This window comes from Penicillium lagena, assembly GCF_028827675.1.
Source record: "Penicillium lagena strain IBT 129212 chromosome Unknown utg000003l_segment0_segment0, whole genome shotgun sequence".
Taxonomy (NCBI): domain Eukaryota; kingdom Fungi; phylum Ascomycota; class Eurotiomycetes; order Eurotiales; family Aspergillaceae; genus Penicillium; species Penicillium lagena.
In genome coordinates, this window is record NW_026623224.1 from 1,058,952 (window position 1) to 1,084,457 (window position 25,506).

At 53.3% G+C, this 25,506-nt stretch overlaps 16 protein-coding genes across 16 annotated transcripts; 10 read left to right on the forward strand and 6 right to left on the reverse strand.

Moving 5' to 3' along the window:
* Window positions 1-313: 313 nt before the first annotated feature.
* N7510_005581 (trafficking protein particle complex subunit) lies at window positions 314-1,102 on the reverse strand (the record flags this gene model as incomplete). Its single annotated transcript, XM_056977507.1, has 4 exons — window positions 314-445; window positions 500-589; window positions 654-771; window positions 879-1,102. The coding sequence occupies 4 exons, from the start codon at window positions 1,100-1,102 to the stop codon at window positions 314-316; spliced, it is 564 nt and encodes a 187-aa protein (XP_056833539.1).
* A 409-nt stretch (window positions 1,103-1,511) lies between these two features.
* N7510_005582 (uncharacterized protein) lies at window positions 1,512-3,255 on the reverse strand (the record flags this gene model as incomplete). The annotated part of the gene is made up of 5 exons (XM_056977508.1): window positions 1,512-1,980; window positions 2,029-2,254; window positions 2,309-2,414; window positions 2,472-3,043; window positions 3,108-3,255. The coding sequence occupies 5 exons, from the start codon at window positions 3,253-3,255 to the stop codon at window positions 1,512-1,514; spliced, it is 1,521 nt and encodes a 506-aa protein (XP_056833540.1).
* Window positions 3,256-3,492: 237 nt separating this feature from the next.
* Window positions 3,493-3,943, forward strand: N7510_005583 (DUF2423 domain-containing protein; the record flags this gene model as incomplete). Its single annotated transcript, XM_056977509.1, has 2 exons — window positions 3,493-3,757; window positions 3,810-3,943. 2 exons carry the CDS (start codon window positions 3,493-3,495, stop codon window positions 3,941-3,943), a joined length of 399 nt encoding a protein of 132 aa, XP_056833541.1.
* Window positions 3,944-4,141: 198 nt separating this feature from the next.
* On the forward strand, window positions 4,142-6,953 carry las21 (mannose-ethanolamine phosphotransferase LAS21; the record flags this gene model as incomplete). The annotated part of the gene is made up of 6 exons (XM_056977510.1): window positions 4,142-4,332; window positions 4,383-4,427; window positions 4,493-4,781; window positions 4,831-4,958; window positions 5,008-5,378; window positions 5,431-6,953. The coding sequence occupies 6 exons, from the start codon at window positions 4,142-4,144 to the stop codon at window positions 6,951-6,953; spliced, it is 2,547 nt and encodes an 848-aa protein (XP_056833542.1).
* A 72-nt stretch (window positions 6,954-7,025) lies between these two features.
* N7510_005585 (uncharacterized protein) lies at window positions 7,026-7,669 on the reverse strand (the record flags this gene model as incomplete). Its single annotated transcript, XM_056977511.1, has 2 exons — window positions 7,026-7,386; window positions 7,455-7,669. 2 exons carry the CDS (start codon window positions 7,667-7,669, stop codon window positions 7,026-7,028), a joined length of 576 nt encoding a protein of 191 aa, XP_056833543.1.
* A 488-nt stretch (window positions 7,670-8,157) lies between these two features.
* N7510_005586 (putative meiosis protein MEI2) lies at window positions 8,158-10,576 on the reverse strand (the record flags this gene model as incomplete). The annotated part of the gene is made up of 13 exons (XM_056977512.1): window positions 8,158-8,330; window positions 8,393-8,498; window positions 8,551-8,630; window positions 8,683-8,726; window positions 8,782-8,810; window positions 8,887-8,904; window positions 8,957-8,987; window positions 9,042-9,060; window positions 9,117-9,249; window positions 9,332-9,601; window positions 9,652-10,089; window positions 10,145-10,439; window positions 10,497-10,576. The coding sequence occupies 13 exons, from the start codon at window positions 10,574-10,576 to the stop codon at window positions 8,158-8,160; spliced, it is 1,716 nt and encodes a 571-aa protein (XP_056833544.1).
* Window positions 10,577-11,755: 1,179 nt separating this feature from the next.
* Window positions 11,756-14,528, forward strand: N7510_005587 (Rab GTPase-binding exocyst subunit SEC15; the record flags this gene model as incomplete). Its single annotated transcript, XM_056977513.1, has 9 exons — window positions 11,756-11,803; window positions 11,866-12,858; window positions 12,933-13,076; window positions 13,130-13,231; window positions 13,284-13,393; window positions 13,449-13,584; window positions 13,637-14,086; window positions 14,139-14,389; window positions 14,450-14,528. The coding sequence occupies 9 exons, from the start codon at window positions 11,756-11,758 to the stop codon at window positions 14,526-14,528; spliced, it is 2,313 nt and encodes a 770-aa protein (XP_056833545.1).
* A 218-nt stretch (window positions 14,529-14,746) lies between these two features.
* Window positions 14,747-15,858, reverse strand: hapE (CCAAT-binding factor complex subunit HapE; the record flags this gene model as incomplete). The annotated part of the gene is made up of 4 exons (XM_056977514.1): window positions 14,747-14,767; window positions 14,879-15,493; window positions 15,549-15,592; window positions 15,768-15,858. 4 exons carry the CDS (start codon window positions 15,856-15,858, stop codon window positions 14,747-14,749), a joined length of 771 nt encoding a protein of 256 aa, XP_056833546.1.
* Window positions 15,859-16,260: 402 nt separating this feature from the next.
* On the forward strand, window positions 16,261-17,176 carry N7510_005589 (Fcf2 domain-containing protein; the record flags this gene model as incomplete). Its single annotated transcript, XM_056977515.1, has 3 exons — window positions 16,261-16,364; window positions 16,418-16,568; window positions 16,802-17,176. 3 exons carry the CDS (start codon window positions 16,261-16,263, stop codon window positions 17,174-17,176), a joined length of 630 nt encoding a protein of 209 aa, XP_056833547.1.
* Window positions 17,177-17,414: 238 nt separating this feature from the next.
* On the reverse strand, window positions 17,415-18,638 carry N7510_005590 (purine-nucleoside phosphorylase; the record flags this gene model as incomplete). Its single annotated transcript, XM_056977516.1, has 6 exons — window positions 17,415-17,459; window positions 17,520-17,799; window positions 17,849-18,051; window positions 18,104-18,168; window positions 18,218-18,297; window positions 18,346-18,638. Coding segments are annotated over 6 exons (966 nt in total), but the record flags the coding sequence as incomplete, so codon positions are not given.
* Window positions 18,639-18,931: 293 nt separating this feature from the next.
* On the forward strand, window positions 18,932-19,955 carry N7510_005591 (mitochondrial 37S ribosomal protein uS10m; the record flags this gene model as incomplete). Its single annotated transcript, XM_056977517.1, has 4 exons — window positions 18,932-18,982; window positions 19,041-19,252; window positions 19,308-19,732; window positions 19,798-19,955. The coding sequence occupies 4 exons, from the start codon at window positions 18,932-18,934 to the stop codon at window positions 19,953-19,955; spliced, it is 846 nt and encodes a 281-aa protein (XP_056833549.1).
* An 89-nt stretch (window positions 19,956-20,044) lies between these two features.
* N7510_005592 (tryptophan--tRNA ligase) lies at window positions 20,045-21,095 on the forward strand (the record flags this gene model as incomplete). The annotated part of the gene is made up of 3 exons (XM_056977518.1): window positions 20,045-20,585; window positions 20,748-20,883; window positions 20,936-21,095. 3 exons carry the CDS (start codon window positions 20,045-20,047, stop codon window positions 21,093-21,095), a joined length of 837 nt encoding a protein of 278 aa, XP_056833550.1.
* Window positions 21,096-21,148: 53 nt separating this feature from the next.
* On the forward strand, window positions 21,149-21,550 carry N7510_005593 (uncharacterized protein; the record flags this gene model as incomplete). The annotated part of the gene is made up of 1 exon (XM_056977519.1): window positions 21,149-21,550. The coding sequence occupies one exon, from the start codon at window positions 21,149-21,151 to the stop codon at window positions 21,548-21,550; it is 402 nt and encodes a 133-aa protein (XP_056833551.1).
* A 190-nt stretch (window positions 21,551-21,740) lies between these two features.
* On the forward strand, window positions 21,741-23,238 carry N7510_005594 (pepsin-like aspartic protease; the record flags this gene model as incomplete). Its single annotated transcript, XM_056977520.1, has 2 exons — window positions 21,741-22,248; window positions 22,307-23,238. 2 exons carry the CDS (start codon window positions 21,741-21,743, stop codon window positions 23,236-23,238), a joined length of 1,440 nt encoding a protein of 479 aa, XP_056833552.1.
* Window positions 23,239-23,412: 174 nt separating this feature from the next.
* N7510_005595 (uncharacterized protein) lies at window positions 23,413-23,727 on the forward strand (the record flags this gene model as incomplete). The annotated part of the gene is made up of 1 exon (XM_056977521.1): window positions 23,413-23,727. The coding sequence occupies one exon, from the start codon at window positions 23,413-23,415 to the stop codon at window positions 23,725-23,727; it is 315 nt and encodes a 104-aa protein (XP_056833553.1).
* A 74-nt stretch (window positions 23,728-23,801) lies between these two features.
* Window positions 23,802-24,512, forward strand: N7510_005596 (uncharacterized protein; the record flags this gene model as incomplete). The annotated part of the gene is made up of 1 exon (XM_056977522.1): window positions 23,802-24,512. The coding sequence occupies one exon, from the start codon at window positions 23,802-23,804 to the stop codon at window positions 24,510-24,512; it is 711 nt and encodes a 236-aa protein (XP_056833554.1).
* Between the last annotated feature and the right edge of the window lie 994 nt (window positions 24,513-25,506).

Consider the following 25,506-nt stretch of genomic DNA (forward strand, 5'->3'; position numbering starts at 1 on the left):
TTATCCCGGAAAGATAGGCTTTAAGTGTGAAGACCATGAGATTATGAACGACGAACGGAAAAATGACAGTGACTGGTGATGTTCCGCCTAGGGGAGACAGTGGCCGGATAGTATGCATACAGCGCAGAAATTCAGATTTCCTTACTGATCTCTGGCCAATCGGTTTTTGGTCGTTGGCATAATCCGGGCCTGTGTAGAGAGCCTCTCTCCGCTTCCTGCGGCTGTAGATACCTCTTCTCGACGAGAGGCGTGTACTAGGAAGAGTATGGCCAATGCGCCCGGGCCCGCCCGAGTATGGTCCGCAGTCCAGCGATCATGGTCGGGACTGGACGGTTTTGATCTGAAACGTCGCGCCTGGCAGGTCTGATGTCTCCGCCTGCACGGTGGTGTTGATGCCTAAATTGGCCAGCGCGCCTCGGATAATCCCACAGGGAAACCACAAGTACTAGATCTCATCCGTAAGCCTCGGTCTTTGGATTCTCTGGCGTAGGTGTCTTACCGCTTGCGCCATGGAAATCGCATCGCCTCGCACTGCCATGCTCATGCGAGCGAACGGTCGAAACGCGCTGTCCGTCAGGACGTAAACCCCCTATTCCGCGCATTGCATATTAGCAGCCATCTGCAGAACACGCACCCACTCTGATCATTCGTACCCGATGGTTTGTTTTCAAATTGTCCACTTGTTTTCGGAACAAGACTGTCCAGAGGTCCTTGCAGAGGAACTTGATGACATCCAAATTATCGGTGAAGCGGGGACGGTCCCGGGAAAACCTGCGCGAGCGCTACTGTTAGGGATGGCTTGCGATATAGGATGATGAAAGGATGTGCGATTCACGTCTCTTTGGGGGCATCCAGGGGACGGGGGATGTCGGGCTCACCTTTCCGCCAGACCCTGTCCAACGCGATAGCCTAATGATTCCAGGCGGAAGAAGGTCGTTTCGCGAACCTCTTCATCATCCGCATCTTTTTCTTCGGCCACGAGCTTCTTGGCTATACGCTCGGCCATCGGCACCAGCTCGATGAGCAGGAAGTCGAAGCACGATGAGCTCAAGACGCGGGCTTGCGGGTCAGAGACTAGCGGTGATGCGGAGTCGAGGGACATGTTATGCGTGAGCGGGTGGAGTTATTAGGAGGAGGGATAGAGGAAGGGGTTGTGATTGTTGTTGTTGTGTTGGTGTTGTGTGGATAGTGTTGGGCGAGGGAAGCAGTGAGTGGTGAGAGTGTCTGGGGAGAAACAGTCAGTCCGTCAGCCACTAGTTAGTGGCGGGTACAGTTACAACGACTAGTTACAACTACAATGATAGGTATAACGGAACGCTTTGGTCTACTACATAGGATATCGTTTTAATTTGGCTAAGTTAAATGAATCATTTCATGGCCATTAAGACTGCAAGCTACCTGCGCCGAGAATAATGAGGAGCCCAGCGACCTAATGAATAGAAGATATCCGCTCACTCCCAAACACCGTGTAAATATGCATCATCTAGGGAAATAAGTAAGAAGTAAACAGATCAAACCGACGGTGGATACGTTGGTGGATAAGGCCTTCCATTCAGCGGACTGCTCGTCGGGAGCGGCAGAGACGGCTGGGGCAAAGCTCGAACCGGGACATTCATCATGGTTCGCTTAGGTGGTGGTACAGGAGACTCATCATCGTCGTCACTACCCGTGAGGTCAATGACCGCCGCCGCGGGACGTTTCTTATTCGACATGGACATGCGTGCGGCGGAGGACGGAGTCGATGCCTCGCGCGACTGGGCGGGAGTCCACTCCAGCGAGATGTTGGGCCCCATCGAAGGCTCCTTTTTCACAGGTATGCCCGGTTCGGTGACCTCAATGAGGTCGTCGTCATCGGATGCCAAAGTTCCGTCGCCTAGCTGGATCGGGCCGGTGTCGTCAGGAGCAGACCAAACGCCGTCTGGCTCTACGACCACTTGTTCCGTATCTGTCGAGGTCGATCGCAGAATGTCATCCACGTACCTACAGAAGTTAGTTCAGTGCTTCAAAGGAGTTTGGGATCAGACCCACTGATCCATCTGTAAAGACTCAAAACTGGTTGACTTGGAACAGACTGGGCAGGTCCAGGTCGGTGCCTGTTTCTGTAGTTCCAGAAACGATGTTGCATCGAAGCATTGATTATGTGTGCAAACAACGGAACGGCAGGGGACTTGAATTCGAAGAGTCGACAGTGGGCATTTCAGGGACATGACGGTTGATGTTGTGACAATATCAGCGTCCTCGGCGCGGTTTTTCACTGAATTCTTGTTGAGAATCCCATTCAATCTCACAGGAGACGGACAGTACTTACTTTCACGAATGACCTGTTCCTTTGAGATGATCTTCCGTGACTTCAATTGGGCCACTAGGTCTTCAACGGGATGTTGTTTTACCAAATTTGCGAGAACGAAAAATTTCTGCGAAACCATTGATTAGCTACCGTGTACGCGACCATGAATCCCTCTCTTGCCTACCTTTTGTGTCAACGCATAAGTCATAACGATGTTATTCGGGTAAGCAGGCTTCTTGCGAATGTAATTGGTGACATCAGCTGGCTGAGTGGTCCCGGGCTTGTTCTTCAGCCCCCGGAGGTTGGCTTTGACTTCATCGAGGTTTGCTTTGAGCTCAACCTGATGCGGGAATGCAATTTCGGACTTGGTGTACGTTTTGAGGCCTGAGTCCGCCGCACAGAACACCATGACCCGAAGATTGGGATCCATCTGCAGCCTGGACGCGGTGCCTTGAGACAGGGTCACTTTGAGCTCGGCGCTGTCCCGCGTCTGTTCGCGAATTTTGCATTCTACCACCTGTGTGAGTGGTTCTAGGATTGTGTAGAAGGGGCTTTCCTTGAAGAGCAAGCGACCCGGGTTGTAGGGCTGGGGTTGCATGGGAATGCTCATTTGGGACTGCGCCGACGTCGGTTGAGGTGTTGGGGGAGGGTGGTACTGGTAGTAGCTTGCAGAGGGCCTGACGATAGTGTGAATGCGTCTTCGCAAGGCATCGAGACGGACCGAGAAACCGTCTTCATTGTAGCACCGTTCGAGAACTAGGGTGTGCGGGCTGTTAGGATCCGTAGTCGGGGGATGGGGTCAAGGGGGGGTTGGACAAACAGTCAATGAGACGCAGCTGTAATGTAGCCTTCACCCCCGACACTGCTAGGCCCTCACTCCGGCACAAGTCTCTGAGATGCTGGTTGGTCAGCGTCTTGATCAGAGGAACGAGACTGGAGATCTCCGGCGCCAGGCTGGAGGAGGCCATGGTGATGGTCGGAATGTCAAGAACCCAGGGCAGGCAGACCACAAAAAGTGCAGCCCGAAGGCATCACAGGGAACGAGGGAGAGAGAGTCGGGGGAAGGAAAAGAGCGTCGCGGCCAGCAACAATTGATAAGAGGATGGATTTGGGTGGATGACATAAGGCGCTATCGAGAGAAAAAAAAAGATGGATGGACTTTCTTTTCCTTGACAGACAACCACCCAACCCACAACATATCTATCATGGCAAAGAGTGTCCGAGCCAGCGTCTCCAAGCGCAACAAGGCGGCCCTGCGCAAAAAGGTCTTTGGTCCTGTCGTCGACGCCCGGACGGAGAGGCTGTCGGCCAAACTCCAAGAGATTGCCGCGCAGCCCCGGCCAGAACGAGAGAAGACAGACGGTTCGTTCACTGCTTCGATGCTCATGGACTATGCACTAATATCTGTTCTCACCACAGAAGAAGATCAGGATGCGGCTGCCACCACCAAGGACTCGCAGAATGACGAAGGTGGGATGACCTCCCCCTCCGGGGCCTGCCAATGGCTAACAATAAACCGCAGAGATGGACATTGACACAACGTCCAAGGATACCAAGAGCAAGTCCAAGTCCGGACGTGTGCAGAAGCGCAACCGGCGCGCCCGACCGTCGATAGTGTTTCAGAAATACTCGTCCAAGAAGGGCTCGAAGAAGTGATCTTTCCATCCCATCAAAACAGCACCCGGCGTTCGGATTCTTTTTTACTTATGTCCTGCTACAAATACCTGCCTATGATTATTATTCTTTTCCACTGTACTGTAGTATACGGTTCTTGTAGATCGTGAAGGCGGTGTGGCGCATGTATCTATCTCCTCAACGTTTGTTGTTCCTCCTCCCGAGACTCGACCAACAGCAATGGCGGTCTTTCCTAGCCGCTGGGCCACTCTGGTCGCTAATCTCCTGGTGCCTCTGGGCCTACTCGCCTTCTCATCTGGCTTCTTCCCCTATAAGCCACTATTGCCCGGTCTAGCCAAGTGGGAAGACGATGCGCCTCCCGCAGCGCCATTTGACAAGGTCATTTTCATGGTGGTGGATGCATTGCGGAGGTATCGTGGATGAATATCAGGCAGAGCTCGGAGCTAATTCTGACGGACAGTGACTTTGTCTACGCCAATGGCTCCGGGTTCTTGTTTACGCAGAGGTGGGCAGCTCCCTTCGATCCCCCTCAAGGAGAGCTGGCAGATGAATTAATCGGACATCCCACAGCCTGATCCGATCTGGCGCGGCGCTGCCATTCACAGCTCATGCCAGTTCGCCGACAGTCACCATGCCCCGCCTAAAGGCCATGACCACCGGCTCTGTGCCCTCGTTCCTCGACGTCATTCTCAACATCGCCGAGTCGGATACCTCGTCGACCCTCGCCTACCAAGATACCTGGCTGGCCCAGTTGAAGGCGAGGGGGGACCGTCTGGTCATGTACGGAGATGATACCTGGCTGAAGCTCTTTCCAGGCATGTTTGACCGTGCCGATGGGACAACCAGTTTCTTCGTGTCGGTCAGTTAAACATTAGCTAATGCCACCATATCCATGCTGAGTCTTGCAGGATTTCACCGAGGTAGACCATAATGTCACCCGTCATGTTCCCCGCGAACTGGCAGAGAGTGACTGGTCCGCCTTGATCATGCATTATTTGGGCCTGGATCATATCGGGCACAAGTCAGGGCCTCGAAGGTAGGCCCTCATTCAACCCAAATTTCCCGGTTTCCTGACCTAGTTCTAGTCCCTTTATGCTCGGGAAACAGCACGAGATGGACGCCATTGTGGCCGAGATCTATGACTCAATGCAGCAGAAACCGCACCTTCAGTCCACGTTGTTCGTCCTGTGCGGCGACCACGGAATGAACGACGCTGGAAACCATGGCGGATCATCGGCAGGCGAAACATCACCGGCATTGCTGTTCATCTCGCCCAAGCTCGAGGCCCTGGGGTCCCATGCTGAGAGCCCCGTGGAGGCATTCGCTGATCTACAGTACTACCGGACGGTCGAGCAAGCGGATATCACCCCGACTCTTGCAGGGCTTCTTGGGCTTCCGATCCCCTTGAATAACCTAGGGGTGTTCATTCCGGAGTTTCTTGACATGTGGGATCACGGTATGTATTCATCGAGCCCAACCGGAGACAGCCCAGATTGACTTGGTAACAGGGTCCCAAAAGCTTGAGGTCCTGTCTCGAAACGCGAATCAACTATTGAACACAGTGAAGGCCACCTTTCCCGGCTACGCGTTTGATGCCAAAGATGCCGCATTTAGCTGTTCCTCTGGGGCTGATTCGGGCATTGCAGGCGCGCAATGCGCTTGGTCTCGAGCCCAGCAGCTGCTACAGAGGAACACGGACACCAGTGACTCGCATACAGTGACCGAATCGGCTTTGATGCAGTTCTTAAAGATTGCCCAGGAGGTAATGAGCAGCACAGCCAGCAATTATGACGTCTCTCGGCTCTCTCTCGGCCTCTTGACCGTGGCGGTCGCAGCGCTGCTGGTTCTTCCGGCCACTTATGTCGCGTGTGCGCGCTCAAAGCATTCTGGGGTTTTTTTGGTGTTTCTTATCGTGGGCTACGGACTAATGATGTTTGCCAGCAGTTATGTGGAGGAGGAACAGCAATTCTGGTACTGGATATGTTCCGGATGGATTTTCTATTTACACATCCGGCCCAAATCGTGCCGGCAATGGTCACCCTGGATGGCCCAGTGTGCTGGACCGGGGCTTCTTCTTTGCCAACGGTTTCTGAGACGGTGGAATCAGACTGGACAAAAATTCGCTGCCGAGCCAGACATCGCTCGAACCTTCCTCCCGCAGCATCCCAATGTTTTGTGGAGCTTGGTGATTTTCACGTATGCCGATTCGGGGATCCATCTCCTGTGGCGTGTGCCGCGCTCCATTCTGGCCCGGCTTGGCGCAATAGTATTGATAATCCTGGCCTTTGGTTTCAAGCTAAACTTTGTCGCATCGGACTCACCCGAGCTGCTAGAGGGTTCGTTCCTCTCCCGTGTTGTGGCGGCATATCCAACCGGCTTGTCACTGGTGTTGCACGCCCGACTCGTATTCTTTGGGCTAGCATGCTTGGTCCTGCCGGCACTTCTCAGCCGAGATCGAACAGCAGATGCACGAGCTCCAAACAAGCTCCTCCACGAGGCTCTCTCGCTGCTCCTGATGACTCAATCCCGAGCCACCAATATTCCCGTGTTTCTCGTCTTCCGTATCCAAGTCGTTTTTCTCTCTTCCTTCAGCCTGACTGAGCTGGAAGTGACCATCACGACCCTGATTGCGCAGTACATGACCTTCTTTGCGTTCGGCGGCTCAAATGCCATCTCTTCCGTCGATCTTTCGAATGCATATAACGGCATCGGCAGCTACAGCGTACTGCTCGTTGGGGTCCTGACGTTCACTGGCAATTGGGCTGGCCCAATCTGGTGGGTGTCCGCTAGCCATCTTCTTCGTCCGGACGAAGCGCCGGTTGCGCAGCAAGATCACGCCGCGCTGCTGACCTTCCAAGTTGCCATGTCGGTGATCTCTGTCATGGCCGCCTGTACCGCCCTGCGAACCCATCTCTTCATCTGGACCGTGTTTTCCCCCAAATTCCTATATACCATGGCCTGGGCCACGCTCAACCATATTGCGATCAATTTAGTGGGGGGAATAGGGCTCGCTCATCTGCGATCCAAATAATTGCCTTGGGCCGCAGGATCTCTGATAGATAACCGCCGCTTTCCCCTTGGAGTTAGGACAGGTTGGTAGAACTTATAATAGACTACTGAACAAGTCATCGATGGCGTTCTTCCGTTTCTTAGTTTTGGTTTTGGTCTTCGTCTTTCTGGTAGGACCATCGGTAGACTCAGCCGAATCCCCTTGCCCGTCAATTTTGGAATCACAGGGCGCGCGACCCTTAGCTTGTCCCTGGTTGTCACCCCCACGGCGAATCCGCTCACCCAAGTCCTCCACAGGTGTAATAGAGGTCGATTTTTGGAGGTTTTTCTTCATCCGGGTCGCTGTAGGCCGTCCCAAATTGATCCCCGCCGCCTTTACAAGGCGCGCTAGAGTAGCCATGAGCACAATACCGAGCGCAGAGAATTGATTGTCGGCCACGACAGTGGAAAAAGCGCTAGGAATGGAGTCAGCATGCTTTTGGAGCCTCGCTGGAGGCGGGCGTCTGGCGCCTGATCAACATACAGATAGCATCTCGGAATCAAATGCGTAGCCAGATGCTGGCGGTGAGATTCGACTGCGTTGAGACGTGCTCCATCGAGCGATTGGGCCAGATCCAAGGTGGTGCGCTTTAAAACCGACAACCACTTCCACCACTTGGCGCGTTGATGCTGGTTCTTATTGCGATGAAAAACCAAATGCAGCATCGAATTCACCGCGCGGATCTCCGTGGCGTCCATGATGGGGATGCGAAAACAGTTACGTATCACAGTCGAGGCAAGCCACCGATCCTGTCGCGGGGAAGGAAGAATTCGGAGTTTGGAGATTGGAGTAGTTGGGCGGTGGATCGATCTTTTTGTCATCCACTTCAACCATCCAACTACTCAAGTACGACTACAAGGAGAGAGAAAATAAAAACAGAACAGCAAAGCAGCATTGAAGCAAAAGAGCGAAAAAGAGAAAATATCGGCAGTCAAAGGGCCCCATCTGGCCTGCCATCATCCATCCGTTCCCAAAAGAGGGTCAGACGGTCGTCAGCCAGCCAGATCATCCCCAGACACCAAGTACAGCCGGGCGAAACAGAAAAAGGATAAAAAAAAGGAAGATATCAGACGCCAGATCACCACCAGAAAATCATCAAACCAGATCATTCATCAAATCATGAGCAATCCACCTAACCAGAAAAGCTGGTGAGTGAGTGGTTCTCCGAACAATCCTCAGTCACCAATCAGGAACTATGTCCGCGACGGCCCAAGGGCATATCCCAAGTTCCTCCATGTCCGGAGCGATTAGAGCCAACGCGGTGTTCAAAGTCGACTCGCTTTGATGGAGTGATCATGCCATCGCGGTGGCCGCCAGTTTCAGCTGAGCGACGGGACGAGGGGCGAGGGCCGTACAGGCCTGTGATACAATCAATCAGCAGCTTCTCATTAGCCCCAGGAGAAAAGGGTGTAAATTCATACCGTTATTGTTTGAATTGGCGATGCTACGTCGAAGCTTAACCGGATCGTTCGGGCGAGGGAATTCAACCTCGTTGCCCGCCTGGGGCCCCGTTCCAATAGCAAAGATCTAGATAGCATCAGCACCGGCACCACTTGGGACGAAAACGACCTGAATCCACCTTCGGACGATAAGCAGACTCGACCAGCATGACCGAGCTGTTGCGGAACTTGTTCACCAGCTCCCCCTTGCCTTGGAAAGCTGTTATCACTGTCAGCAAAGCATTGCAGTCCATACAAAAGAGACAACTCACTTGCGTAGCTGATTTCAGCGATCTTGTCGCTGGAATAGAGGTCCCTGTAGCATCCCATGTCAGCCCAGTCATTTTGCGAGATAAAAATGGCCCACATACCACTGTCGGCCAGCCCGGGCTTCCAGAAACTAGAAAGAAAGTCAGTACAATCTGCGAGATCCATGACGGGCACCTGTGAGATCAATATGGGTTCAGAGAACGCACCTCCACGATGTCCATGGGCTATACATCGTCAGCTTGAATTATTGAAAGAAGAGAAGAGCGGGGTTGTTACATCTGGGAAATTGACAAATGCATAGCCAACGCTAAAGAAACACAGTTAATCCAGCGTATCAGCCGCTAAGTGAGCGATATCTTACTTGCAGCCATTGCTGAAATCTATATCACAAAGTCAGCATTCTGTCGAGGCTCAAGAATCGTGGACAGACACTTACCCATGCGCAGGTACATGAAATCGAACTTCCCGAAGGAAGTCTGGTCCAGAATACGCTTCAGAATTGCCTTCAAATTGACGATAAGTGCTCCTTCAAGTTTCTCAATCATGATATCAGTCATACCTGGGTCATCCTGTTAGGGATATTCCGGAGCATCACCTGGAGAAGTCGACATCTCAGAACAATCATTGAATCGGGTCGAAATAATTACTTACAGTAGTTCTGGTGTCAATTCCAAGGCGGATGTTCTCAATATTGACGATCTGAGCCTGGTGCTTGCCGTGTCGGTGCGATGGAGATTTTCCGAAGTTGTCATCCTCGAACGCTGCAGGCGTGTATGGGGTGTGGCCAGTTGGAGTAATCACATTGCGAGCGCGACCGCCGCGGCGATACGGAACGTCAGCGCGCGAGAATGAGTTTGCCCCAGAGCGAGGGCGAGGGCGATCAAGGTCCGGTTTGTGAGGATTCAGTTCAAGAACACATCCCTGAATGGCATCAGACTGAATTTAACTCAGCGCAAGGCCAAACAACGTACCTGGTACATGAAACAATCGAACGCCCGAATTGCGTTCTCTGCCGCCTGAGAGCTTGAAAACTCCACCAAGAACTCATGAATGTGCGAGTGCCGAACCTCCTGAGGTCGAAGTGTGTGGATATCACCAGCATGTCCAAGGATAAATCGGAGAGTTTTAGAAACACCATCAGCATCCAGGCCAGTGTGCGCTGGATCATGATAGATGATGGCGTTGATTTGGCCATCAAAGTCAGACACGGAACCAACGTGGGAGTGTCCATAAACAGCTTTTGCGTACTCCTTCGCGGTCAGAGGGGTCACACGCCACTCCGGCTGCTGGCGACCAATCTTGTCCATGGCGCTCTTCGCATCACGGCAGTCCTTGAAGGCAATGTAGATCCTCTGATATTCCGGAAGATCCGCGAGGTCTGGTCCGACCACAGAAGGAAACTCGTCATTCTGCTGAAGTTAGGCGGGTCATGTCTCGCATGCACGTCGTTCTCGGATCCCTTACCTGGAAAAAGGTTGCCAGCTCCAAGGTTGCCAAGTTGAGGATGTTCTCTACACAAAAAGCGCGGTGGCGGCGTTCGAAGGTCAGATTCTTCTTGTCCTCGAAGGATTTGGCACCCTCTCGAATCCCAAGAAGCTCATGCACGGGGTTCGCCGCCCGCAGAACACCAGACTCGATTTCGCCGTATTGGATCGGAGAAACCAAGGCCTCCCCAGCCCGCACCCCGAACTTGAAGCGCGAAGCTCGGCCCTGTCCACAGGAGGCCGCGACCTTGCCCATGAATGGGTCCCGATTAGTTCTAGGCACAAATCAATCCATGTACCCAAGTCACAAAGGTGAGGTGGGGTCGCCTTACAAGTTTGGGAATCCGGTTCCAGGCTGGAGCTCCACCATCCCCTGGCGGAAAGTAGCCGGGGTAAAAGCTGCCAGCTGCATAGCTGGAGTTGCCTGTGTCAGCTGAGGCAACCCAGGCGCTGGGCTCTTCATAGAGCTGTCCATGGCAACGGACAAGAAACAGAAAGAGGATGAGGGTGTGAAAATGGTACCGCACAAGGGAATGACGAGGCTCAAGATTGTGGGAAGAGATGAAAGGTGTGCAGAAGGATGAACAATGAATGAATGAGAGAGGCGCTGAATTTATGCTGGGCCTCATCTTCATTCACTGTTTCGCACAATGTTACGCTGGATTCTCTCGGCGCCCTCGGCGTTGAGAGTCGTCGGCAAATGGTGTAGCTCGATTTGGCCGTGTGATCCGCGCTGCCACCAAGATGCTGAGCGTGTGACTGGTGTAATCCGGGCGACGGTGAATGAAAGTCCCGACGATCCCAGCGAAATCAGAACGAAATCAGCCGTCTAGCAGAATTTCTTCTGCCTGGGGAGAACTTCCCTCCTGGCACGCTCGAAAAGCATGCGCAGAATAGGCAGAGGGTCCCAGAGGAGTAGAAAGGCCAGGAGAATACATGATGGTAGAGAGCCAGTAGAGTAAAATAGATTCACTGAATTTTCAAGTAATTATGGCATCCAAAATCAGCTCGTTGGTCAGTAGGAAAGGAAATATAGAGATGCTTGAGCCAAGGCACTGTCTCCCAGAATATCCCAGAATATCTTTTATTGAGATGCTGTGGATAAACCAGCTGAGATAGTGCATGAAAAGTGCCATTCTGTTCAAACTTTAGAATTCTGGTAGCCTATAGAGGACATGGAGTGCATTAAAAACAAATTGGGTCAGGCCGGTGGAGCGTTGATCACAAAGACAGAGAGGTTGGTGCAAGTTTGCCGGCAAGGAATGGCAAGGAATCAAGGTTGCTTCATTGTCTCCCCAGGTGAGACAAATACCTACTACCAACAACTGTGGAGGCTACATCTTCTCATTTCATAGTACAGCAGAGTTTTGCCATCTCGAATGAAGCAGTTGTGAGTGTGCTAGAGGGAAATGCTTTCTGATCTACCTCCCAAGGCCTGACGTTAGGTCAAGGTTGTCCACGTGATTATCTCCATGGCCTCGGATCATCTTTCTTCCGCGTCAACATGCCAGCTCGAGGGCACGAGCTGCAGGACAACACGCCACTCATCTAGTGGGAGGACTCGACCTGCGGATGAAGCTGCTGCATAATCATGCCTTCTGTGGCTCCTGCTCGCAATGAGCCTCATGTCTTGAACCAGGTGGGCTCGAGAATCTGCTGAAGGTTTCCCTAGAACAGTGCTGACCCGGGCTTCCGCGACAGATTATCATCTCGCCGTCCGATACAGACTATCTAGACCAGCTAATTCCGTCCATCCGAGAGTACAGTATTGGAAACCGTACACCACAACTGCTACAGACACTATCGCGCTTCGCAAGTGACAAGGAGGCCGAGATCGAGAGCATCTGCAACACCAACCATCAGGAGTTCGTCTCGTCGGTCAACTCCCTCCTTCGGATTCGCGAAGGCACCGTCAGCCTGACAGCGGAGATCCTGGACCTCAATCAGTCCATCCAGACGAGCACTGAGCGACTCGCCGAACAGAAGAAGGCTCTCGTGGAGTCGCGCGGTCATCGCCAGAACATTGACGAGACATCCCGTGCCATCCAAGATTGTCTGGAAGTGCTGCGCCTTGCCAATCAAGTCCATGATCTGCTCGCGAGGAAGAATCACTATGCCGCCCTTCGTGCACTGGAGGAGCTGCAGAACGTGCACCTGAAAGGGGTGACGCAGTATAAGATCGCGGTCATGATTCAGCGTTCGGTACCGGCCATGCAACGAGCCATTGCGGAAGCGGTCATGTCGGATTTGAATACCTGGCTCTACAGGATTCGGGAAATGTCCCAGTATCTGGGAGAGATTGCACTTTATCACACCAACCAGCGGAAAACAAGGCACAAACAACGAGCGGAGAAAATGCCATACTTGGAGCACTTCAAGCTGAATTCTCCCATCGAGCTCGTGTCGGATGAAGACGAGGAATACGACCTATTGCACAATGATGTGCTGCAGGTTCCCTTTAACCCGCTATTTGAATGCTTGCATATCCACCAGTCCCTAGGACAGATGGACAAATTTCGCATCGAGTACGCTAATACTCGGCGGCGCCAAAAAGATCTACTAGTTCCTTCCACGATCACCCTGATCGACGAAGACGGCGCTGGTCTACACAATCTCCTCGAAGAAATGGCGGGGTTTGCCATTGTAGAGCGGGCGACAATGAAAAGAGTGCCGGACCTGAGATCGTCCGTCGACGTAGGGTTCCCTATTACCCAGTTTCCAACGCGCGTGGAGGAATTTTCTAACCGAGTATTCGACCGATTGATTAGATTGAAGAACTCTGGGATTCGATGTGCCAAAACGCCATCGCTCTGATTTCCAAGGCGCTCCATGAGGTCGACAATGCAGAAAACATTTTGAAGATCAAAAACTTGATTGCATTATTCATGCAAACGATGGATGTCGGTGCCTCTGTGCCTCTGTCTCCCTAATCGACTTATGACTGGATCACTGACAAAGCGAGCAGACATGGAATTACCCTGTGAGGGCTTTTGATGAATTCCTACTCACTCTCTTTGAGAAGTACTCGGAGCTGCTGAAGAAGCGGTTTAGCGATGACTTCCAGGAGGTACGGCTGCTTCGGTCAATTGCCTGTTTCATTTGCTCACATGTCCTACTAGATCGTATCGACCGACGACTATATGCCCATGCCGATACAGACCCCGGAGGAATTTGACAAGGTGCTCAATGTGAGCTGGTACAGCCCTGAAAAGCCACGCGACGAGCATCAGTACGTCCCAGAAACCTTTTGGGTGGTCCTCGACTGCGACTGATAGAGTCTATAGGTTCCCATGTGTTTTACCATTCTCGCAGATGTACCCCCTGTGCTGCATCGACATCCGAAATTTCCTGAACCAGTTCTATTTTTTCGCCAATGACGAGTTTTCGCATCCGAATGTCATCGATGAGACCTTGAAGGAGGTGAGTTAATCGAGCAGTGGACCCGCGTGAACGAGCATCGCTAACCGAGCAGGCCTTGGACGATCTCCTTTCGCGGAAGGTCTGTGATACCCTAGTGGACCGACTTTCCTCGCAGTATCTAGGTCAGATCGTTCAGATCCTCATCAATCTGGAGCATTTTGAGCTGGCTTGTCGTGAACTTGAGCTGCTGCTGGCGGCAGCGCGTTCACAGAATTCAACCGGCTCTTCAATATCTCTGCGAGCAACAGAGAAATTCCGGAATAACAAGAAAACGGCCGAGAAGCGTATTTTTGAGGTAGTCAACTCCAAAATTGACGACCTCATTGAGACCGCAGAATATGAATGGATGTCTCCCACGCCTCCAACAGAACCTAGCAATTACATGCAAACCTTGACTCGGTTCCTGTCTAATATCATGAACTCCACATTGCTTGGTCTGCCTACAGAGATCAAAGAGCTCATCTATTTTGATGCGCTCAGCCATGCGGCAAATATGATTCTGGTGAGTGGCTATATGATGTCCGCACAACAAACAATGCTGATGGGCTCTTCAGGTGCAACCACTTTCCCCAGATGTGAAGAAGATCAACCCCAACGGCGTTGCCGCGTTAGCCAAGGATTTTGAGCATCTTGCTCAATTCGTGGACAGCCTTGGGGTGCCTATCCTTCGCGAAAACCTTGACGAGTTGCAGCAGACGGTGCAACTGATGCAAGCGGAGAATACTGACGAGTTTTACGATATCTCGACGCGAAACAAGAAATACGGACGAGTCGATGCCATGCAAGGGCCTCTTTTGTTGGAAAAGTACGGCCTGCAAAATCCTCATTGTCTCTCGGGTTCAATCTACTAACTCTACTTCGTTAGGCTTACCCGGACAGTCCAAGCCCCATCCAAGGCGGATAAGTTTGCCACCATATCGTCCCGGTTCGGAAAGAAGACGTGATGAATTTACAAGCTATTGTAAGCCATAGTGTGGTAGATTATGTAGCCTTTGAATACACATGGCATATGATTTGCGGTCATCTTCAGTAATCAAAATGAACCCTCGGCGAAGTCCGTGAAAGAAATGTAGCAGAATCCCCTATCCAACAATCATTGGTATCCGGTTGCCCTTGCCTCGCAAAATTCCAAAAGAAAAAGAAACACAAAAACATTCGCCTTTCAAGCACCTCCATTCGTAAACTAAGGTGAGTGTCGAAACATGCACGGCATGAAGCACTCACTGAATCACGTTAGCCCCTCCATTGAGAGGAGGAAACTGCCTGGCGTGTGAGGGCTTCTAGGTTCACGTACCTGCTGCGGAGGCATATGCGGATAGGCATACATCCCCTCAAACATTTGTTGCTGCGGCTGTCCATACGCTGCCGTAGGATCGGCTCCACCGTACATTGCTTGCTGCGGACGGTATTCTTGGTCCTGAGCGAGGGCGTGTTGACCGAGAGAGCCGTAATCCGCGGGGCCCATGTGCTGGTGTGGCTGCACACCATGCTGCGGCGGCATTTGGCCGGCTGCACCCGCCGATGGACCCGCAGCCTGGCTCGAGCGCTTGGCATGGGAGGTCGCCTCCTCGCGTGGGACGATGTCGATCAAGAAATCGAACATATCGGACTTGGAGAGAGCCGCCGCAATGTCGGACCGCTGCAGGGTGCGCCGCTTATTGTCCTCTGCGTGGATCCACGCGCGCATCGCCAGCTCGGTGATGAAGATATCGCAGCCTTTGGCGAAGAGAATGGGCGCCTCAGCAGAGATCATTTTCACGTCTGGATCCGCCTTCATCACTTTCTTTATACGCGCCAGCGGCAGCTGGTGGATCTTGTAGTCGTGGTTCTCGTTTTCCAAGTGGCTGATGACATGTTGCCAATACGTCGTCAAGATATCACGGGCCTGCCCTGTGAGACCTTGATTCACCTAGTATTGTTAGATTATGAACTAGTCGCTTGGAATTGGGGGATGGGAAACCTACGTTAGCCCAGGTGCCGGTATACAGTTCGGCGAGCGGCGCGTATCCTGTACTGGCAAGCTAGAGTGAATGGAGCCGCGTTAGCTACATTTCGAGCAAGAGACCGACAGATTCAAGGGTCAGTTAAATCGTACCTGGGCACAGGCACCTGCAGATACGGTCAGTTACGAGCTCGAGATAAACCGTGCGCGCGTAGTTTGGGTCCCGGCGCGGAGAACGTACCATAATGACCACCGGGCTCGATGTTGTAGGGCTGCTGGGGCTGGGGCTGTCTGCCCTGCTGCTGCGGTGCGCCCGGGGGAGCTTGATCCATAATACAAAGAGGGTGAAGAATGGGGCTGATGCCGATGGAAAGGAGAGCGGGAGAGGAGAGAGAGAGAAGAGGCTGGGATGTCGCGTTCGCGCCAAGGCCGAGTCAGCCGTTCTGACGTTTGCGGCACAACTCACGATGGAGGGTGACCAGGGAGATCAATCGTAATGAATCAGAATATCGTCGAGTATATTATTCCATGTAGGTACCTTTGTCCTAGTCAAGTAGGTAACTACGTAGCCGTACATTATTATTCTACTCTTGTAGCTACCCCCCACTGCCAACGAACTGGGTCACGTGTTTTCGGTCACGTGTATTAGTCCCGGCGCAAAGGTTGGTCCGATCCGAAGCTGAAAAAAACATCGAGTGGATGATTTTCTTCTTTCTCTTTTGTCAACCCACAACATGGCGGATTCCGAGGTCGATTTGACCGACGATCAGATTCAACAGCTGCTCCTTGAGGCAGAGACCCGTCTGCGAGGCCCCGTGCAGACGTCTACCCCTCAACGGTATGTTTGACCGAGCCAATGCACACCAGAGCTCAAGTCTAACGGCCTACTAGGTTACCCAAGCTCTCATCGGGACCTTCTCTCGAACCGTATGTCCGCGAGGATGACGAGATCGTCACAATTCATCCGGCCCATCTCGTCGATCCCAAACAAAAAGCCCTGTCGGTCTCCTTGCGCTCGGTAGCGACGAAGCAGCCCAGCAAAGTGAGTGCACATCTTCCCTTGTTCCTCCTCCCCCTTCCCCCCATTGCTATGAGGAAATTTTATTCCCACGCGTTAGCGCTTGATGCGGCGTAACCAGTCCGTTTTGGGCTGTGCTGCACCAGTGAGAGCTTTATCATTTCATAGTTACTCTGAGCATTTAATCCTTGCTTTCTGCCATTGGTCTGTGTTGTGAAATACCTTCGATCCTCTGCTGACAGCCGTTGCTTAAAAAGGACAAACCTACAGCTGGGCCCAGTTGGTTCAATCTGCCCAAGACGGAGTTGACTGCCGAACTCAGGAGGGATCTTCAGCTCCTTCGCATGCGTTCCGTGTTGGACCCCAAACGGCATTACAAGAAGGAAAATGGCAAGGCCAAGCCACCCGAGTTTTCTCAGGTGGGGACCATCATTGAGGGCCCAACGGAGTTCTTCAGTGGCCGCATTGCAAAGAAGGACCGAAAGAAGACTTTTGTCGAGGAGACCATGGCGCTGGAGCGGCAGAACAGGCGCTTTGCATCCAAGTATCAGGACATCCAGCACACGAAACAGAGTGGAAAGAAGTCTTTCTACAAGAACCTACAGGCAAAGAGGAGCCGAAAGAACAAGTGAGGACAAGGTATCTATCATTGTGGAATTGCAAACCAAACCAGGGATGACGGCCAATCCTCCACGGCCAGCTGTGGCAGTTGCGGCATGCGATCCAGAGGCTTTCCAACAGTCTTCTCGCATATCGGGCAATGCCTCGGGTGTCGATCGTGCCTGATTATCTTCCATGGCAGATGTCTGTTCTGTTAATGGACGGCGTCCGACGTGGCGTGAGCCTTGCTACTCAAAGTTCTCTGCTTCTTCAAGCGTGGCCAAAGACATTCAAGAGGGCTTGCACCACCAATTTCTACCACAGAAGGTCAGCCCTGGTATCTACAACATTCAAAAAACAGGAGTGGTGTTTTACCTGCATGTCGACTGCGGCGGCACGACCAGCCTCAAGAACCTCCTCATGGCCTGCCTTGCCTTCTTCCAGAATGGCGCTCAGTTCTCCAGCCGCTTTGCCTTGAAGCCGCTCCTCGTCCCCCTGGGGGACGGGTGTCAACACAACGTTGTTGGTCACCAGACTGAGGGCAAGCACTCGGATACCGCAATGCCGAGCAACGACGAGCTCTGGCACCGTCGACATTCCCACCACATCAGCCCCCAGCATGCGAAGCATACGGCTTTCTGCTCGGGTCTCGTAACTGCGGGGATGTCAGTTTGGGGCACATGAATCATGTCGGTGCTTCCCACCTGGGACCCGCGACGAACGCATAGACGCCTTCGTGCAGTTTACGGGTGGCCCCCAAGGCCATGACGGTTTTCCAGGCCTGGTGCGCGTGGCGACGAAGTTCCAGGTCGTAGGCATCGGATAGTGGTGGGAAGCGAACCCCAAATTCAGCTGCGTTGGGCCCTCTTAATGGGTGGGCGCCTGCCAGTCCCGCCATAAATAGATGCTGTGTTGAATCGTTAGCAAGTATCTGTTACAGTGTAGACAATCAATCCTACATCGTTGAGCAGTACAATATCTCCCACGGCGTAGTCGGGGTTGAGGCCCCCCGCGGCATTGGTCACTGTCCCAGGTTAGATGTAAGCCCTTTCTAGGTTGGAACGGAAACTCACACACGATTGTGTCCACGCCGAGCAATTTGAACACTCGGACGGGGAATGTCACTTGGTCGATGGCATGGCCCTCGTAGTAACTGCGCTGGTTAGCCCTCGACAACCCGAATTCTCTGCACCGGGCTTACTGTAGGCGGCCCAGCATCAACACGGCGGGAATTGGACCTAGCAGCCCGAATACCAGCTTGCCAGCATGCCCTGCCACCGTCGACTGCGAGAAATGAGGGATGGTGGCATAGTCGAATTCGGCCCGCGGCTCGTCCTGAATGGTATCGGCGAGACCGCCGAGGCCTGATCCGCAGACGATGGCCACCCGAGGACGCGGGAAGTCGTGCGGCAATTTTTGTGTCAGAAAAGACACGGCTTCCGTCGCTCGCTCAAAAATAGACATCGCTGCGGGTGATGAATGGGTGGAGGAAGAGACTTGTGCCCCGCCGGGAAGTGATCGGGGACATTATATAGTTTAGTTTAGGGTTATCTAACCACCGCTGCGGACAAATCAATGCCGCATTAGTTTATTACTCTTTCACGATATAATATATATCTACCTGGTATCCACCTAACTACCTACTAGGTATACACCCGATCTATACAAATCCCCAACAACCCTGGTTGCGCAGCCTAAAAACCCTGGACGGTCAGGCGGTGAACGACCCGGCAGAAAACCCACCGAAAACTGGCCGACTTGCCTTCTTTCCCTGCTCATCGCCAACTATGTTCGCCCTTCCAGTCCGCTCCGTGGCCCGGACTGCCAGGAGCCTCAAGGTAGTGGTTTTTTTTTTCACACCATGATGGAAAGTCCTCCGTGCTGACATCTGCCTAGGTGCCTGGCTCCTTGCGTCCGCTATCATCCCCAACCCATCCCAGCCCATCTCAATCACAACAGCAGACAATCCCTCCAGTGGAAGTACCACCAAGCTCCGCTATTCAGTATGATGATCCAATTGCATCCCGTGTGATGAGATGGGTCACTGATCAAAATTCATCCAGGTCGGCGGAAACAGAGCAGCCCGTTGAACAACCCGTGAAAGAATGGTGAGTCCTTTGTTGCCAATCAGCTAGACGGCAATTGCTGACCGCTACATCCTAGGGCGGACCGATTAGGGGCGCTTGGTGAGAATACACGATTGCCGCGAAGTGTACAGGCGATCTATCTGCGGCCGCTACGGAGGCGGCCGGAACACGGTCTTCCGGTCTGTGACCTTCAATTGCGATCATATAGCGTCCGGAATCTCGAGTTTTATGCGGATTTTGCAATTCGCGCCGCCTACTACCTCAACTTGCCGGTCTCCGGTCCCATCCCCCTACCGCGCATCGTCGAGCGCTGGACCGTGCCGCGGAGCAACTTTGTTCACAAGAAGAGCCAGGAGAACTTTGAACGGATTACCCTTCGCCGGCTAATTCAAATCAAAGATGGCGATCTGCAAGCCGTCGAAGCGTGGCTCGCCTTTCTCCGAAAACACGCGTTTTACGGGGTGGGCATGAAGGCAAATGTTTGGGAAAACGAGAGCCTTGGTATGTTGTTTTCTTTTTGGGTCCTATCTGGTCCCGTGGTTGCGCATGCACTAATTATGGAATAGAAGTTGGCAAAGCGATGGATGCATCGGTGGCTGAGATTGAAAAGTCCCTCGGAGCGGACCTTGCGCAGTTTGGCATGCGCAAAGGCAGCTCTGCAGACCGTGTCAACACCATATTCGACAACTTGGATAATCGATTCAAGGAGCGCCGAGACATCTAGATGGATGCTTCTTTAGCCCCCGTGTCTATAGTGGCCTTGTGCCTTTCCCCTCCATCCTCTAAAGCCTTCCCGGCTTCCTGTATTTTAGCATGCTATCACCCTCACCCCCAGACTCCGAACGAGAGCATTTGACAACAGAATCAAACCGTATGAAACTGTACATCCTGTGTATGCGGCACGTGACCCAGTGTCTCGGGCTCGAGATTTTGTTTCCCGCGTCGCGTTCCTTCAATGGTCCGACCGAGATGCGGACCACCATCTGTCGCCATGGCATCATCCCGACTAGGCCCCTGCTCGTGACTACGCGCTCTGGGCTCTCTATTGCGCCCCGGACCGGCCACCGATCGAGCAGCTCCAGCGCCAACCGCGAACCGATCATCTTCTCCGGCATTCAACCCACGGGGGTGCCACACCTTGGCAACTACCTAGGCGCCCTCCGGCAATGGGTGAAGCTTCAGCAAGATGCAGATCCGCAGACCAAGCTGTTTTTCTCCATTGTCGACCTCCACGCCTTGACTGTCCCGCAAAACCCGGACCAGCTGCGGCGATGGAGGACCGAGGCATTTGCAACCCTGCTGGCCGTCGGCTTAGACCCCAAGCGCTCTACCATTTTCTACCAGTCTGCGGTTGGTCATGGATTCCCGGCAGCAATTGCTCTTTGACTGACGGCTTCCCCCTATAGGTCCCGGCGCATACCGAGCTGATGTGGATTCTGAGCACCGTCGCGTCGATGGGCTACCTGTCGCGCATGACCCAGTGGAAGGTGAGCCATCACAGAGCGATGGGCATGAGTTGAATTGACCCCGGTCCAGAGCAAGCTCCAGCTGCCTGAAGATACAACGCTCGACCATTCTGCCGCACGGCAACAGCTACGTCTCGGTCTCTTCTCCTACCCTGTCCTCCAAGCCGCCGACATCCTCGTCCACAGGTACCGTGCCCGCGAGCTTTTGATGACTTACGTCCCTGGCTGACAGACCTAGGGCTACACATGTTCCGGTTGGCGAGGACCAGAAGCAGCACCTGGAGTTCTCCCGATACACGGCAAACAGTTTTAATCACCTATATGGGCCGATCTTCCCGATCCCCGAGGCCGTCATCTGTGAGTCCGCCTCGCTGCGACCGAACCAAGTCCACTACTAACCCAGCCAGCTCCGGCGAAACGGGTTATGTCGCTCAAGGAACCAACGGTTAAGATGTCCAAGTCGCATGCGGACGAGCGATCGCGCATCCTTCTCACGGATGACCCGGCCACAATCCACAAGAAGGTCAAGGTCGCGCTCACGGATTCGGAGGCGACCATCACGTACGACCCGGTGCAGCGCCCGGGGGTGTCCAACTTGATCGAGATTCTCAGCCACTTCGAGGAGCGACCGTGTGAGACGATTGTGCGGGAATACAAAAGTGCCAGCCTGCGGGCGCTGAAGGAACAAGTGGCAGGGCAGATTACGCATCATCTGCGCCACATCCGGGAAGGCTACGCGGCTCTCGTGGCAAACCCAGCGTCGGTGGACACGATCGCACAGATGGGGGCGCAGGCGGCCCAGGACCACACGGAGGAGACGATGCGAAGCGTCCGCGCGGCCGTGGGATTGTGACTGACGTACGTAGTATTAATAGTAAAGTCGCAGCCTAAACCAAAGACGGCGGCGAACTTCCGCGTCAGCTCCTTCGCGGCCCACAGTGGTGACGCCAATCACTCGTTCATCCAATCCACTGTACTTAATAATTCTTCTAATAGTGTTCCTGATCCTTCATGGCTCCTCCTCACTCATCGGAATGATCGCCATGAGGAATGTACTGCTGCTGTCCCTTGCGCTGCCCGCCCTAGGCGGTCTGCACCTCGTACAACGAGATTCACCCGCAGTCGTCTCGCTCGATATTCAACGCAAGCACGTCGCAGACCCCGTCGCCAGAGACAGAGCCCGTCGCAAGCGCGATCTGACCGTCAGCGAGACCTTGCTCAACGAGGGCACGCTCTACTACTGCAATGTCTCGCTGGGCACTCCCCAACAGGACCTGCGCCTGGTGATCGATACCGGCAGCAGCGATCTGTGGTGCAATACACCCTCCTCCGCCCTCTGCAAGTCTCAGGGTGACCCTTGCAAGGCCACCGGGTCCGGCACCTACAATCCCAGCTCGTCCTCATCCTACGCGCTCGTCTCCGATGATTTTAACATCAGCTATGCCGACGGCTCGGGCGCCGTCGGCGATTATGTCACCGATACCCTGCACATTGGGGGTGCTACGCTCAAGGACTTCCAGTTTGGTGTGGGCCTCAAGTCCGGATCAGCAGGTACGTAATTGTTCCACGCCCCTCTGACGTGCGCGCGCAGCTGATATCGGTGGAACAGAGGGCGTCCTAGGCATCGGTTATCCCGCCAACGAGGTCCAGGTCGGCCGCAATGGCCAATCGGCCTACGCCAATCTGCCCATGGCAATGGTCCAGAAGGGTTTGATTAAGTCGAGTGCCTACAGTCTGTGGCTGAACGACCTGGACGCCAACACTGGCTCCATCCTGTTCGGCGGCGTCAACACCGAGAAGTTCCAGGGCACACTCGAGACCCTCCCGATCCAAAAGGTCGGCGGGATCTACGCCGAGTTCGTCATTGCGCTCACGGGGGTCGGGGTGAAAAATTCCTCGGGCCACCACAGCTACTCGTCCAACGCATTGCCCGCGGCCGTCTTGCTGGACTCGGGAAGCTCACTCACCTACCTCCCCACGGCGATCGTCCGGGATATCTATGAACAATTGGACGTGCTGTATGAGCCCTCCGATGGCGTGGGATATGTTCCGTGCAGCATGGCCGAGGACGACATCACCTTTACCTACACTTTCTCGTCCCCGACAATCAATGTCGGTATCCAGGAGTTGGTCATAGATACCGGGGAGGACCTGCACTTCTCGAATGGGAAGAGCGCATGCATGTTCGGCATCGTCCCCGCGGGCGACAGCACGTGTGTCCTGGGGGACACGTTTCTGCGGAGCGCGTACGTGGTCTATGACCTTGCCAACAATGAGATCTCGTTGGCCAATACCCGCTTCAACACCACCGGTGGGAACGTCCTGGAGATTGGCACCGGCGACGACGCGGTTCCCAGCGCGACCGCGGTGGCACACCCGGTGACCACCGTGTCGGTCGAAGGTTCCGGAGCTCGTCTGGGGCAGCCGCAGGGATCGGGCAGCCTCGGTTCGCTGACGAGCAACGCGGCGACCGTGCCAACCGGTATGCCGAACCCTTTGGCGCTAGGGCTCATAGGCGCAGGCTATCTATTAGCATTGTAGATTTTTTCTTTCCTTGTTTTTCTTTTTGGTATATTCTTTGATGTCGTGATGTGTATACAGGCGTGATCGGGTTTTCTTCCATCTGATTGAATTATTTCTGATTATTTTGTAAACCCGATTTCCCGTAAATCCACCTCCCGCTGCTCCTCCACCACGCAGGCGAGCGCGCCAATAATGCCGCGCCTGCCGCCCTCTTTGCTCACCACGGTGGCTCGGGAAAGTCCCTTGCTGTCGATGCTACTCAAGGAGTGCCGCACCCTCGAATCCGCCCGCAATGAGCTGCGCTGGTTACGGGAGCGCGCCCTCCGCGATGGCCCGGCTCCCGGATGGGCCACGCGGCTGAGGTCCATGTGTCGGGCGCGATCGAGAGGATTCCCCCTGCAGTATATTCTCGGCGACCAGCCCTTCGGCGACTTGGAAATCTTGTGCAAACGGGGCGTGTTGATCCCTAGGTCTGCCTACCCCTCACCCGCAGTGTCACCTGTCTAACTGTTCGTAGGCCCGAAACTGAGGCATATACCTTCCAGGCGGCTAAGTTGATCCGCCGGGCTACAGAGGCCTCGATGACCAAGTCTCTGAGCGTTCTCGATCTCTGTACCGGAACGGGCTGCATCGCCCTGCTGCTGCATGCGCTTCTGGCACCGCATATCGAACAGTTACGGGTTATAGGCATCGACATCAGTCCCACGGCGTTGCAGCTCGCACGCACGAACCTGACCCATAATCTTGAACGCGGCTTCTTGACGGACCGTGCATCTGCAGACGTGCGGTTCCGTCTCGCGGATGTGCTCGGGGATGGTGGGCATGGCATCCCGACGGTCGAGGCCGTGTTACTCGACCAAGGCCTGCCTGCATGCGACCTACTCATCTCAAATCCACCCTATATCTCCCCGTCTGATTTTTGGGATGGCACAACGGCGCGCAGCGTTCGGCACTTTGAGCCCAAACTGGCATTAGTACCGCCCGCCCGTCGTGGTCAGGTCTCTGATTCGGGTCAATTAGAGGACATCTTCTATGGTCGAATCATCACCCTATCCCGAAAGCTCCGAGCCCGAATCACGGTCCTCGAGTGTGGTGATCTGATGCAAGCGCGTCGAGTGGCTGCGATCTATGATTCGGTGACTGCAGAGGACTCGGAAAACTTCTCTGTGGAGGTGTGGCCGATTGGTCAACCGGACCTGGAAGAAAATGGCTTCCATGCTCATGGTGGCTCCCGGTGTGTGATCATCCAAAGATGTGGTAAAGATGTTTGCAGACGACCGGACTGGCTTTGAGTCTCTGCCACGATACTATTAGGGGAACGGAGGTTTAGTTCCCGAGGTTATTTTACCTCTTGTATGTACATAGATAGGCGACTGTGTCAGAACCTTGATATATTCACATGACTATCCAAAATCTCAAAGAAAATAAGCGAACCGATTTTTCTTGTCTCGTACATCTGTTTGCGGATAATCCAATCAGTAATCACGCACGCAAGCAAAGACCAGCATTGGAACTCCGCAAGCTTAAGTTTTGATACACTCACTATAATGCCACCCGGTGGGTATCTTTGAGCCCCAGTGAGGCACCGGGCCCCTCGATCAACCCCACTATGCCCATTGGATGGCTCTCCGTTGCGTGTCGAAAGGACTTTGGTTTTAGGTATCTAATTGGGCACGCAGGGATGCCATGAGTTACCTTAAGATACAGATCATCGCCTCATTCAAGATCTATAAAGATAAGATAGGTGTTATGAAGGTTGTATATCAACTCAAACTTCAATATTAAGGTTTGAAATGATTTACTTGATTGCAAATATGGCAAATTTTCGGGGCGTGGATAAGAGATATATACACAAATCATGTGCTTGCACTGCAGTTGTCCCCACTAAAATATATACCCTACAGTACGTCGACTGTCATTTAGCTGATATGTGTAGCGTCATGTATAACACTGAGCCCAATACCACGGACTGACGCACGGGAAACTACAGATTCTTTAGACTTACTTTTCGACCATGCTAGCCCACTAGGACGCTAATAGATTAAATACAGACTCTATGTAGAAGTTGTTATATTAATGTTTTATCTTTGGTCTTGGTTGCTACATGTAGTATTACCTTCATATGTGGCATTTTGTTTATGACGACCAGTTAATGGCTAATCTATTTAGATACCACCAACTTTGTAAGGAATTTCCGTCAATTCGCGACGCTATACGCCTATTTTTAGTACCCTACGCAACTCACGTCGATACAATAGCTAATAATTTCGTCAAGACACGCGCGTG